The 13,748-nt window shown below is 44.8% G+C and overlaps 1 protein-coding gene across 4 annotated transcripts in view; it reads right to left on the bottom strand.

Annotated features, from left to right (window-relative positions):
- The window catches only part of NXPH1 (neurexophilin 1), a 402,419-nt gene that overhangs the window by 284,110 nt on the left and 104,561 nt on the right, over nucleotides 1-13,748 (bottom strand). For 2 of the 4 annotated variants that reach the window (XM_047843248.1, XM_047843245.1), the window contains one exon: nucleotides 13,516-13,679. The exons of 1 other annotated variant lie outside the window; for it this stretch is intronic. In XM_047843248.1, coding sequence (XP_047699204.1) covers nucleotides 13,516-13,569 — 54 coding nt within the window. In that variant the 5' untranslated portion in view covers nucleotides 13,570-13,679. Of the gene's footprint in view, nucleotides 1-13,515; nucleotides 13,680-13,748 lie in introns of those variants that run through there. One more of the 4 variants, XM_047843242.1, reaches the window with a different exon arrangement.

Genomic DNA, 13,748 nt, shown 5'->3' with positions numbered 1-13,748 from the left:
ACTACGTGGATGGAACTAGAGGGTATTATGCTAAGTGGAATTAGTCAGTCAGAGAAAGATAAACATCATGTGACTTCACTCAGACGAGGACCTTAAGACACAGAACAGATGCACACAAGGGAAGGGAAGCCAAAATCATATAAAAACAGGGAGGGGGACAAAACATAAGAGACTTAAATATGGAGAACAAACTGAGGGTTGCTGGAGGGGTTGTGGGAGGGGGGATGGGCTAAATGGGTAAGGGGCATTAAGCAATCTACTCCTGAAATCATTGTTGCACTGTGTGCCAACTAACTTGGATGTAAATTTGAAAAATTAAAAAACAAGTTTGCCCAAGGTCACAGAACTAAGAAATCACATTGCTATTCTCTTCCAGCTTCTTTCTCTTAACAAGTCATTTTTAGTGCTACTTCCCTTAAGGGAAGCGAGTGATCTGAGAGAGGGAGAGATCCTGAAATGACTGAAAAACGGCCTGTTTTCTCCCTCCTGTGGCCAGGTCCACATTGGAGCCAACATGTCATCCACTTTTTCATCATAACTCTTTTTTTAAGCATTTTTTTAAATGTTTATTTTTGAGAGAGAGAGGAACAGAGTGTGAGTCAGGGAGGGGCAGAGAGAGAGGGACACACAGAATCTGAATCAGGCTCCAGGCTTCTGAGCTGGCAGCACAGAGCCTGACGCAGGGCCAGAACCCGCCACCCATGAGATCATGACCTGAACCTGGCCGCTGAACTGACTGAGTCACCCAGGCGCCCCTCATCATAACTCTTCTATTTCTACCATGAATTCAGTGTTGACACTTGCACAGGGGCCATGACATTACATTTAGTAGAAATAATAGTAGAAGTAGTCTTGGTAGGATATCAGCCATCTTTCCACATGTGCATTTGCCTTTAAAGCCTCTTGTTTTCTTCACCAGTTGATCAAAGAACAGAAGCAGACTGTAGGGGGCTGGAGGGGGTGTGTGGGTATACATCAATCTGAGAGAGGTGCATATATATCTAGCCACACATTAATTATAGCCATTCTAATTGTAAAGGACTTCAGTCAAGAATGCAAGGCAGGATTAAACATCTCGGGCCAAACCATTCACTTGTCACGTTTCCACTCTCCAGCACATTTCAGAGAGCAAAGCTGCAGATCCAAAAGCAGTAGTTCAAGCAAACCTGTGCTAATGCCAGATCTGCATTAGTTTGATAATGGCTAGAGATTACAACTGGCTCTTTGGTGCAGCTGTTCATAACTCTGTCTTATTAAACCAAAAGAAATAAGGTTGAAAATCTAACATGAGGCACTCATCATTCAATTATGTATTTCTTGTGAAAGAGGCAAAAACTCTGCCATGTTCTGCAAAATCTCCACATCAATAGCAATTAAGTTTCACATCAAGACCAGAGAAATACTACACTGACTATGCATGAATAACTTCCTTTCATATGCAGTGGTTTGCATCTTTCTCTGCATTTAATTCTGGAAAACAATAAATGACGGTGCCTTGGTACAAGAAACTAAATACAAATAACTGAAAAAGATACGTGAATAAAGGTATTTTATATTTTCAATTTTAGAGATCATATAGTCAGCCCTATTATCAACACCACAGCTGCCCCAACAACAAATTACAACTCATCATTTTACAAAGAGATTTAGAATCAAACCTTGGATTAATTATAGTATTTTCACTGAAAACTTCTCAAACAGAAAGCGTAACAGAATTCATGTTATCCAGTCCATGTTTTTAAGAGTTTTCTATCAAGCATTGAACAGCATCAGCAATGAATACAGCCAGTTGGTAACTTAGGGCATTGTTTCTTATTTAAAGGAGATGTTAACACAATAATTAAGGGCCCATTTTTACAAAAAGGACAAAAGGGACAAAAAAAAAAAAGAGTCTAACTATTTTAGGTAGTCTTTGAATGAAATAGGGGGGAAAAGAATGTTTTGAAAATGGTTTTTGGCCATTATAATTTTCAATCCAATCAGACAAAATAAGAAAAAAAAAAAACCTTCATTCTCTAAATGAAAATACACAGTTAGGGGCGCCTGGGTGGCGCAGTCGGTTAAGCGTCCGACTTCAGCCAGGTCACGATCTCGCGGTCCGGGAGTTCGAGCCCCGCGTCGGGCTCTGGGCTGATGGCTCAGAGCCTGGAGCCTGTTTCCGATTCTGTGTCTCCCTCTCTCTCTGCCCCTCCCCCGTTCATGCTCTGTCTCTCTCTGTCCCCAAAAAAATAAATAAACGTTGAAAAAATAAATAAATAAAGAAAGAAAGAAAGAAAGAAAATACACAGTTAAAAAAAGAAAGAAAAGAGAAGAAAGAAATTCATAGTGGGGCTAATGAGATCCATAAACCAAGTGACAGAATAAAGAAAACCATAGTTTTTAACGTATGTTTAAAGGGAAGAAAAGAATGAAAACCACCAATTTTTCTAAATTTTGCCCACATTTATGGAAAGTAGCTGAAGAGATTTAATAGTGTCATTATATTCAGAAAGTCTCATTTATAAGGAGTTTGAGGCTAAATTAAAACCTCTACTTATTTTCTTCTTCAAAAATTCACATTTAATATTCACAGTCCACAACTCCAATAAGTATATTGTTGATCATTTTAAACAAAATAATAAAAACAATATTGGAAGGTTTTTTTTTAATTTTCTTTATAGTAACCCATGGATCTCCTTGTAATCTGGTAAATCAAACAAATGAATCTTTCCTAAAATTTTGATTGTGTACTTTGATGTTGCCTCAGAGTCTTACAATCAGTTTCAAAACTGGTCAAGTACATAAAAGAAGGGGCAGGTTTATGATTAGCACATCAGTTCACAAAGAAGGACAATAAATTTCCATTATATTGTCAAACTCACTCAAAACAATCAAATATTTCACTGAACCATTTACAACTATTGATTGCACACAAAATCTGACTTTATATTCTTCCTATTTTAAGTAGAAGTGATATTTTACAAGGGCTTCACAAGTAAGAGATTGTGAATGTAAAGCAGTCCATTAATTTTATATAAGCTGTTTTATATACCTGTGGGCCTCTAATAACATTCAGCTACAAGGTTACAAGGAGAAGAATCATTTTCTAAAGTTCAGTTGGAGAGGTTGGCGTATATATACATAACTAAAATTCTAGCTGTCATGCCAGCAGTTTCTTTACCAAAATTGCTTTCATTCTGTAGCTGAAAATACTGACATAAACAGGACAGTAGTATAGTGTCAGTTACCAGATTCCTATCAAGGAAATGTTACTGTCAAACTCAAGTTGAAATTTCAAGGCCAGCAACTTAGAAAACAAAAGGATTCCCCACTGTAATTTCTCATGGAATCCTTCAAAAAGGAAATGTACAGATGTATATCTAATCTTCCTCTATATGCGTGTGTGTATGTGTGTATGTGCGTGTGTGTGTGTGTGTGTGCGCGCACGTGCATTTAACTTGTAAATGAAAAAGACTCTTCTAAATCAGGAAATTTTCTCCAAGCCTTTCTATCATAATTTTTTCTGGTAATAATCTATTTTACAGAAGGAAATCTGTGCCTCCTTCCTTTTAGACTGTGACTTTTGGTTTTATTAAAATTCCTCCCGATTTGCAGTGTGATATCTTTGTGTTGGCTCTGGAAGGCCACGTTACTTACTCTATGTATAAATGTGTGCACTGTGGTGGGTTAGGTACAGGGAGAGGCAGAAAAAATGCAGGGCTTTGCAGATGTTTCTTTCTGCTCAGCTTCCTGCATCATAATGCAACTTTGCCATGCTAAGCCCAGTGTACATTTTCATTGAGTGGCTAGCCGGGCCTTTTGTTCCACTAAGTTAGTACAAGCTAATAAATGTCTTTTCACTTTATTGGGACCTCTCTTTAAAAAGACATGACTGTGAGGTCTGGTCTTACAGAGATAGTCTTTCAGGCTTGAGAAAAGTAAATTAAAAAGACATTCCTGCTAATATCAAAGCGGGCTTATTACTTCAATATAAGCACTTCCTTAATTTTCCTTCCTCAGCATGCTACATAAATATAAATAAAAAGGCTCTCCACTGGATGCATGTTACATATATCTCACAGAGTTTAATTATAAAGCCTCTAAAAATGAAGATGGTGGGAGGAAATGATGTCAGTAGATCATACAGTTCTGGTATTGAGTTAGCTGGCTGTCTCTGACAGCACAGAACAAAGACACTCAGGTAATCACAATATACCATGAAAGGCTGGGCTTGGAGAAAAAGAAAATCCAAGGGGTAAAGAGTATGATTTCTACTTTAGTGCTTGGAACTTCACAATTTTCAACTTTGTTTTCATTAATGTTATTACAGATGTTATTATAATTATGATAATTTTAATGCAATTAAGGAGGAGGAGTTAGGCTTTCTAAATACCACACCCTCTCTTCTCGGCTAGACTGATCAAATATAAAGAAGGGGTGAGGCAGATGAAGGCCAAGCACTCAAAAATACACACATACACACAACACCCCTGGATTGATCCGTAAAAGCAACGACATTGCAGGAAACAGTGAAGACACCCGAACAAAGAATACAACTTTCATCCCAGTGGCTGCCCACCAGGGGTGGCAGGCAACTTCTAAGAGTAAGAAAGACTTCCCAGGAGTGCGGGCTGCGCAAACAGGGAGAAACAGGAAAACGCTGTGCAATTCACTAGGCAGGACCCTGAACACTGCAGTGACTTCAGTGGGGTTAAGGTAGATTAAAAACTGCAGCCAGCTGGCCCCGAAGGCAAAAGGCTAGCTTCGCGCTGGGAAGAGGAAGGCTATCTCAGCCAGGCCTTCAAGAATACCCTGGAGACGTTGCGCCTGACCCTTTACTTCCATTCCTATTCAATTCCCGGTCTCTCTTCACCTCCAGATTGGCTCTCTTCTCGCAGGTTTGCCTTTCCCCAAGCCGGTTTCTCACACAGGTTGATGGAGCACTGCCTGCCAGACCTCTGCTCCTTTAATACTGTGGGGATTTGCAGAATCGGGTATCCTGAAAGGATTGACTCTTCCAATAAGGCGAGAGAAACGGACAGAACTTCCCAGCCAACCTTCGCCTTTGACACAGAGAACCCCTAGCGCCAACTCTGGGTACTCCCGGCTGATTTCTGGACCAAATCAAGCGTGTGACCACCGCCAAAGAGGAACTGCGCACACTTTAAGTGACCGCAGTGACGGCTCTAGAGGGCTCAGAAAGGCCCAGGAAGGATGTGCAACAGCAGCCAGAGAAGGGGAGCGGAGGAAGGAAAAGGGGAGGAGGGACAGTCGTGGTGTAGGAGGGTTTGGGGGTTTGTTCGGGGGGGTTAGGGGCTTTTTATTTGTTTTGTTAAGTAAATAAGGAGAAATTTCCCCCCACCCCATCCCTGTTCTAATGATGATAGATTCCACGCTGCATCAGGCCCCACGCTGGGGAGCCTAACCACACGGAAAATAATGAGGCTGCATCCCCATTCGTCTGCATTAAAGGCGAGCCGGGCACTTTCGATAGGAAATATATCGATTCCTTTGCCCGGGCCTTGGTTTGTCCTGCTCCCCGTGAATAATTGCTGCTCCTTTAGAAATTCATAATAATTAGGACTTCCCACCCTGCGCCCGCGCCGCTTTTTAAAGGCGCCTGATCCTGGAGGGCGTCTCGGTGGCTCCAGCCGTGTTCCCTGCAGGTGGGAGAGAGAGCATGAATCATCCCCCCCCCCCCCACACACACACACGTGGTTTTACTCTGAAGAGAAAGTTGATTCCCCCTCCAAACCTCAGTTTCCTTGTGTGTCAAATGGGGCTTTTGCGCTGTTAAAGATACAACTTTACATCACTTGAGTCATGCCTGTTTGGGAGGAGGGGGAGATTTAACGAACTGTGTGAGGGAATGCGGACAGGCGGGGAGAAAGTGGGAGACACAAGGATTCACCACCCCTCAGCCTGAACTCTGTGGCAATCACGTGACGCCGCAACCACCGATGTTGTGGGGGGAAGGGGGGCAAACGAGCTGATCTGACCACAGGAAACACCGAGACCTAGCTATCCGAGCTCATTGCTCCCGAACGCCTGGGAGGGGGAGGCAGGTCGTTAAAGTCGCGACTGGGCGGTAGAGAAGTGACTGCGGAAAGCGCCAACTCTACTTCCAGAGGGGCCGAGCCCGCGCGGCCGCGGGGGAGGAGGGCTCAGCGGCGGACACCAGGCGGGGCGGAGCCTGTGGCTCTGTCCGTGGTTCTGAACTACCGCTCTGCAGGCCGGGCTGGCAGAACTACCGCCGCAGGCCACCGAACCATTCAATCCCGTACCCGCGACCTCCCTCCGGAGAACTGCTGCAGTCCTGCCTGCTGCCCCAGAAGCGCCGAAGCTCGGCGGCGTCGACAAAAAGTTCCCCTGAAGCAACGCTTTGGTGGGAAGGCTTGGATTCCAGACGCCAGAAGGCTGCACCTGTGTTTTCTCCAACCAGCTGGGATTGCTCGAGGTCACCTGAGGCTAAAAGCAGACAATAGAGCGTGCGTAGCTGTGGCGGCGGCGACTCCCGCCCGGAAACTTCGCGGGGCCCGAACACTCTGCGGCTTTGGTGAGAGGGCTGTGTTTTCCGACTCTAGGGTATGAAGCCTACGTCGAAGAAAGTTTCTGGCTCCTAAACTGCAGAAGACGACTTGATATGGCCTTTAAAATCAATGGATGGGGAGGGGTTCTGAGACCTAGGGCGGGATGTGTCAGGAGGACCCCCCTTCCCTCCAGTGGGGAGAGGGAGTCCAACCTCCCTCGGCGGCCTTCGCCGCCACTGCCTCGGATCCTTCCCGTCAGGATCCATTAGGCTTACGAGGGTGATGGGCGAGGCCTGGCCGGAGTCAGGTTCAGCAGAGACGCGCAGAGCCCCCACGAGCCAGTTTCTAAGGAAACCCTCAGTATTTCTCAGCAGCAATTTGTCTTATTGTAGGAGAAAGAAGCAGTACAAGAAAAGCCTCTCAGTTCTCCATTCTCATGCAGATGAGGTGATGCGCTCCGGCTGCGGCCTGTGTATCCCCCTCCCCATCGTATTTCCGGCTTGAACAAGTAAAATACCCTCATTAATTTAAAGGAAGTTGGAGCGTCAGAAGGCGTTTCGCAACTTGCGGCGGCCGGAGAGGCAAGTAGTGCACTCTCGCTGCTCCTGGGACCCCACTGCGCTCACTATCCCAAACCCCCGCTCGCCACCTTGCTTTCCACCGTCCCGAGCACCCGACTAAACGCCAAAGGAACTTCCTGTAACGAAGGGCACCTGAAAAAAGATTTCTCTCCCTCCCACCCCCACCTCACCCCCGCCAGCCCTCGCCTCCGTAGTAAACAAAATATGCCAGAAAACGCTGTTTACAGACGGGGTAATTAGGTTTTCAGCCAGCAGCAGAAACGCGGCGCGCTCATTAGAAGTTTAAACAAACAGCCAGCAACCCTCGAGGGCAGACTGCAAAGTTGGAAAATGCGCAAACGTGCTCCTAGGCGCGCGGAGGGGCACGAAGAAGCCGCCAATATATATCATCTCAATAAAAAGCCGCTCTTGGAAAGCTTGCATAGTAATTGAGATGGGCGCTCTTTTCTGATCTGGGTTGGCATTTCCTCATCTCGAGCTGACAGAGCCAACTCAGGAAATTGCGGGTAATATTCATCTGGGGAGCACTTTCATTAAACGTAATTCATTCGACTTTCACAATAAATTGAGTGACATCCTTACAGCGGAACCTTTTTATCCTTGATTAAGTGCTTGCCAAGCTTTGGTTTCCCACTTTATTGTCACATTCCTTCAAGCAGAGTCGTCAACATGCCAATCGACAGCAGAAAAAATGTGCGCGTCTTGTTTACCAAGCTCCGGGAGGGGTTAGTGCTGACATAGAGAAAAAGAGCTGGTCGGGAGCTTGAGTAGCGGATAAATCAAGACCGCAACTTCCTGCAAACACGCGTCGGGACCTGAGGAATGGTGGCGAGTAGACGGCAGGTGGGGGGTGGGGAGGCGAGAGAGTATACCCAACTTACCACCCCGCTGCTCCTGTACGCAGCCGACCCCGACCGCCCCTCGCCTGTCTGACTAGTCCGCCTCCCTCTATTAATTAAAATAGTTAAAGACTGTTAAGGTCTTAGAATGAGATCTGAAGATCCTACAGGACTTGGTTGTTTTAAGGGAACTTTACAGAATCGAATCAAAGCTAGGCATCTTATTTAAAAATAAACAAACAACTCTGAAAGAATCCACACTCCCTAACTTGCCACTGGAAAGCAAGCAAACTTTCAGAGCCTCTATCGGCTTTCTTTCTGGGCGCAAGGGTGCAACAAGAGTGTTATTTCTCATTCCCAAGATTCCCTTTTGACTCTTTGAACAAACGCCGCCAGAGCCAAACTCATTCTAGGCTCTTCAGACCCCGGAATTCCAAGAGAAGCTGAGGACCGCCTCGATAATTCAGGACTGGGAGAGATCAGGAAGGCGTCCCTTTGCCAATCGGTGGTCCCTTCTCCCTCACCCCCTATAAAATCAAAGAAGGCCAAGACAGAAAATTGCTTATTTGAAAAAGCAATATCCAAATGCTTTCATCACTCAAATGTCCTTTTGAAAATATTGTCCACGGTGGTTATTACCTGGACAATGCTGTCAATTTCTGTAGTCTGCAGAAAATTTTCCCTCATATAAAAAAGTAGGACATTGGGCACCTGTCTCAAAAAAATCAACCAATTTCCCTGCCACCAGATACATTTTTCACCCAGACAACACTTTCATTAAGGAGGAAATAGCAGTCAACAATTCAAAGCCAAACAGAAATCAACTTCACACAAAGAGGAGCCACGAATTTAATGGCTTTCCGGGAAAACAGCTGAGAAAGTTGGAGTAATTCTGGTTCTCCCCTTCTGATACTGAAGGCAGTTTCCCCCAGAAGCTATTACTAGAAGGCCCCACACCACAATAATCCTCCTGAAGTGTGGCAGAAGGACAACCCACCCAAGCGCTTCCTACCACCCAGGGAGCTTTCTTGGTCAATGGATAGTTGAACATTTCAGGAAAATACCTGGGATAGTAACAACTTTTCCTCCCACAGAGCCCTAAAATATGTCTTGGGACTGATGAGTTCTCATGTTAGGCTGCTGGGGTATAGTCTTCTTCAAAAATCTAAGTTTAATCCTGTATCAGGAAGGCTGACCCAGGATAGAAAACTCTGGAAATGCAGCAGGGGCGGGGAACTTTTAGTACTGTCTCCAAGAACTGGGCTTAATAGAAAACACTGAATAACTGTTAGGTAGTTAATGCACTTTTCTTTTTAGGAATAAACCCAAATTGTAAAATTTTCAGTGGGCAGTGGCTTAATTTTCCAAGGATGTAAAGTGCTTATACCTAATCCAAAGGACAGAGATTGGTGGTCTCTCTCCTGCTGTTTTTCCTCAGCTTCCTCAGTTCTTAACAGCCATCTTCACACTGCGTGAAGTTCACCCAAACGGTCTGGCTTCTAATAGTGTGGAGGTAGTATTCCATGGATTTATTAATCATTCTTTAGTCTCTGTTAAAAATTGGTGTGGAACTCATATTTTAAGGACACTCTAATTTTGAGGGAATAACTGACTCAAAATCTTTTTTAAGGACAAGGTTTGGAAAGAATTTTTCAATTCATGCCCATATTGGTTAAAAAAGCAACCAGATTATTAGCGATTTTAATTCCTATCAGAACTAGTGGGGCCTAAATTGGAGAGTGAAGAGCCTCTTCTCATGAGAACAGAACTGTGGATGTGTGACTGACCACAATAACATCATTCAACCCCTTGTCACATTCCCTGGACTCAATTTCTGAATAACATTTTTGTTGACATGCCCAGGGATTGCTCATTAGACTCAGTTCTCAACTCTGAAAATTGCCATAGGTGAACCCCCAACAAGACACCTCTGCTTTCTACAGGGAGGTGCTCTCCCTGAGTGCCCTGGCCTATCCTTCAGTTTGATCCACTGAGAATGACCCAATTTAGGACTCCCTTTCTTCAAGACCAGAAACCACATTTTCCTAGTTTATCCAGTGTGTGCTTCAATTCAGTTAAAATGCTATCGTCCTGTTACCCATTCTATCATACTGAAAACATCTGGGAATCAGTCCAGAACTGACAGGAGAATAAAGATTGCAGGACTTGTTTTTTTTTTTTTTTTTTTTTTTTTTTTTTACACAAGTATTGTTATGCCATAGGTTCCTCTCCTGCTGAATTGAGACTTTTAAATAAATCTACAATACACAAAATTCAATGGACAGAAAATTTCCTTGCCTTTATTTTTTTTAATGGTTTCCAATTCCCCTGCTTTTATGGCTGGAGTTAGCCCTGTGGTGATTTTTTAATATGCCAGCTAATATGCTTCAGAAGGTTACTTTGTAGACACATTTCTAATTAACTTCCCTTTGCAGTACTAAATTCACTTCCAGTTTGAAATAGGACAGACTCATCTCACAATAAACACAAAAACACTCAAAATCCTCAACCTAGAACAGGCATTCAAAGAACTCTGGACCAAGAAACATACTCTGAGAACATTCACCCAAATACAGGCAGGAGACTGGCTTAAGAATAGAGCATTGAATGCTCTCTATAGAGAACTGGTTTTTATTAAAAAAAAATCCATAATTTGGGAATATTTAAGGTATTTGTCAATAAGCAGAAGCACAAATACTTTTGTGTAAGAAATACCTAAACAAATCTTGTTCCCTGGACATAATGTAGCGATCACTCCTTGGAAAACGTAACTGGGATTCCAGGGGCTGAAAAGGGAAAGGAAGGTGCACTGTGCTATCAGCTAGAAGGCAATGCATAAACAGAGCACCCTGTCACTTACCTTGTTGTGTGAGCTCATAAAGACATAAAATTACTCATTAAACTCCTTCTTGGCTATGGCAACTCAAGGAGAAAAAATAAAATAAAATAATGGTTTTGCCACCCCTGCCTTCTTGGAGTGTAACTTCAAGCAGCTCCTGATAAACTGCATGCATCTATTGTAGTTTCTGGCAAAGATCTGGGATGTTCTAAGGTACAACTACAAATAAATGATAAATTCAGTTACAGTATGAGGTGTTTTAAAACAGATGGAGAAAAAATAAATAAATAAATAAATAAAACAGATGGAGAAAGAAGCTTTGACCATTTCTTGGTCCCACTGCCCTACAGCTTTAATCAAGGCTCTCCACTTCCTTAACTGCCTAGAACCAACCTGTCCTGACTGTCCAATTCACCCTTTTAAGCTCATTTCCATGGTAAAAATCAGCTCTCTGCTCCTCCAGGAAAACATCTTGGAATTCTGTGGGCAAATAACCAGAGGATTACAATCCCTGGAAATACTACTTTGGGTCACAGCCACCAGCCTTTTGTTTTTGTGGTTTCTAATCCCCGACACACAAAACAACTTCAGATCCGAAAGAAAAGGATGGACTTCTAAATCACCTTCTCTATTTTATTTTTCACATTTTGTATTGTTTTGAGTGAGATTGGAAAAATTGTCTCCTTTCTCGGTATTGCCAAAAGGCATTCAGGTAATGAAGTCTGTAACTAAACGGTAATTGAATCAGCATAATTTGCACACTGAATGGTTTTCAAATGCTCCCAGTTTACAATTAAAGGAGAATTAATGCGCTTGTTGTTGAGAACGCAGCGCATTAGAATAAATCCAGCACTGTTGTTGTAATGAGTGGAAAACGGTTTAACTGCCAACAAACACATTTAAAATTTAACACAATGTATTGATTTCACTTCTGCTTTTGATAGATTATTTCACAGACTATCGAAATACTTGCTCCAAGCAATAAACTGCACCACGGTCGGGAGCCTTTGCCGTGTATGTGAGCACAGTCCAAGGACAATAAGAACAGTCCTGAGGTTCAGGTCATGCGTAAAGGTATGCAGAGGAAAGGGGCAGAAGGTTTTCCATGGTCAAGGGAATCGTTAATATCCCTCCTCTGTAGCTTTCATTTTGCCGTCCCTCCCTTCTTTCAATAAACAATTTCTCTATTTTCTCTGGTCAAACTTTCTGCCCTCGGTCTTTGGGCTCTCAATGTCAGTGGGTTGACTGGACACAGGTGGGGGCAAGAATGATTGAAGATGGTAAATGGGAAGGACAATTTTTGCATTCTGTCTGCGTTCCAGTCTAGGAAAGCACAGACTTCGGTGACAGAGTCAGAAAGGCTGTTCTTTTGGATTGGCTGCCCTGGCTTTCACCTGTTTACCCCAAGGTGTCCTGTAGGCGAGGACACTGACGCGCAGCGCCCTCTGGCGTCCACGGCTGTGATAGGCGATAAAGATGCAAAGACAGGCAACACTGAGGGTTCTTGGATTGAAGCTGAAACCCGTGGAATGCACACGCCCCACATACATATTCACACACGCGTATACATACACACTCATTAACATACACAGAGTTCACACAACTAGCAGCCCCTCAGTCACATGCACCGGGGCAACAGCTGGGAAATGTTCTCAGGTTAGCAACACTTTTGCTCCCAAGCTTGTGGGTTCTGAAACCCTTGGGACTGAGGGACCGCACCGACCCCCCATACCCTGCCCCATCCCGTTTATCCAGCCCCGTCGGAGAGCTCAGGCCGCCCCAGCGCTCCTCGCCCCTAGTCAGAACTCACTGAGCCCTCTGTGTGCTCTTGTGAAATAAGCTATGGGGAGTCGGTGCACAGAGCACAACTTTACCAGCAGGGTGCGAGTGTCCCTGGCCCTCCCTGTAGCCAGATAGGATAAACTGCTCCCTCCGTCTTGGCTCCACGCGGTGCCCACCTCTACCAATTCACCTCCACCCCAGTTCCAACTGTGTGCAAAATCCGGACCCCCGAAACTCCATTCCAGAAAGACACGGCAGCGGCTGGCTCTGTTTAGTATTCCCTTCCTGACCACAAGGTCCGCCATTCCCTAGTAAGGGGATCGGCGCTGGAACTGGGGTTCAGTTATTTGGTGGAAAGGAGAGCTAGGGAGGAGAGCCACTACTTGTTTTGCCAGGGCACCCCTGACTTAACTCTTTCTGATCTGATCGCTTGTGGTGCTCCTATCTGATTAACTTGTCCTGTGTGAACCCTACGAGTCGAACAAAGTTACCTGTACTTCTTTACGTGCCATATCTCCAAACTGGGGGACTAGGTGGGTGGATTCACTTTCAAAGTCACAGCCTTGGGCAGATTCGTGCTCCGCACTCTCTACCTCCATTTCCTTTCGTTTAAACTCTGTGGATGAACTAATGAGAGTTCCATGTCTTACACCCTTTCTCTCTGTCCTGTCTCCCCATAAAGCATCCCGTCCCACTATCTCCTCGGTTTCTGGGGGTCTAGGGCACCCTATACCATGTTCGGAATCACGCACAGGAGAGGGAGGACCGGAGCAAGAAATGAGGGTGGGAACCCTGGAAAATCCCGCAGGGATCCAGACACCAGCTTGCCAAAGTTGTTCCAACACGGTCGCTAGGAACGCTGCTCTCGCTGAACTGGCAGTCTCACCCTCCTCCCGCGCGCCCCTGGGTGTCTGGCCTCGCGACCAGGGTGGGATTGCGGGGGCGCCGGATCCGCAGCGACTTACCAAGTAGACGGTGGGCTGCAGGAGGAGAAGCACGTACCAGCACGCAGCCTGCATCCTCCCGCGTCTCAAACTTCCTCGGCGGTGCTTTCGCTGAGTCTTTGTTCCTTCAAAAACATAGATCCACCTGACATCCACTTTACAGAGCAAGGAGCGCTCTCAGCAGCCTAGATACAAATGAAATTAGACATCCCATGACCACGCGGGCAAGGTTAGGCTTGGCAACCAAGCGGGGA

This window comes from Prionailurus viverrinus, chromosome A2 (genome assembly GCF_022837055.1).
Source record: "Prionailurus viverrinus isolate Anna chromosome A2, UM_Priviv_1.0, whole genome shotgun sequence".
Classification (NCBI taxonomy): Eukaryota; Metazoa; Chordata; class Mammalia; order Carnivora; family Felidae; genus Prionailurus; species Prionailurus viverrinus.
The sequence above is the reverse complement of the archived record's forward strand: the minus strand, read 5'-3'. Positions and strand labels throughout refer to the sequence as shown.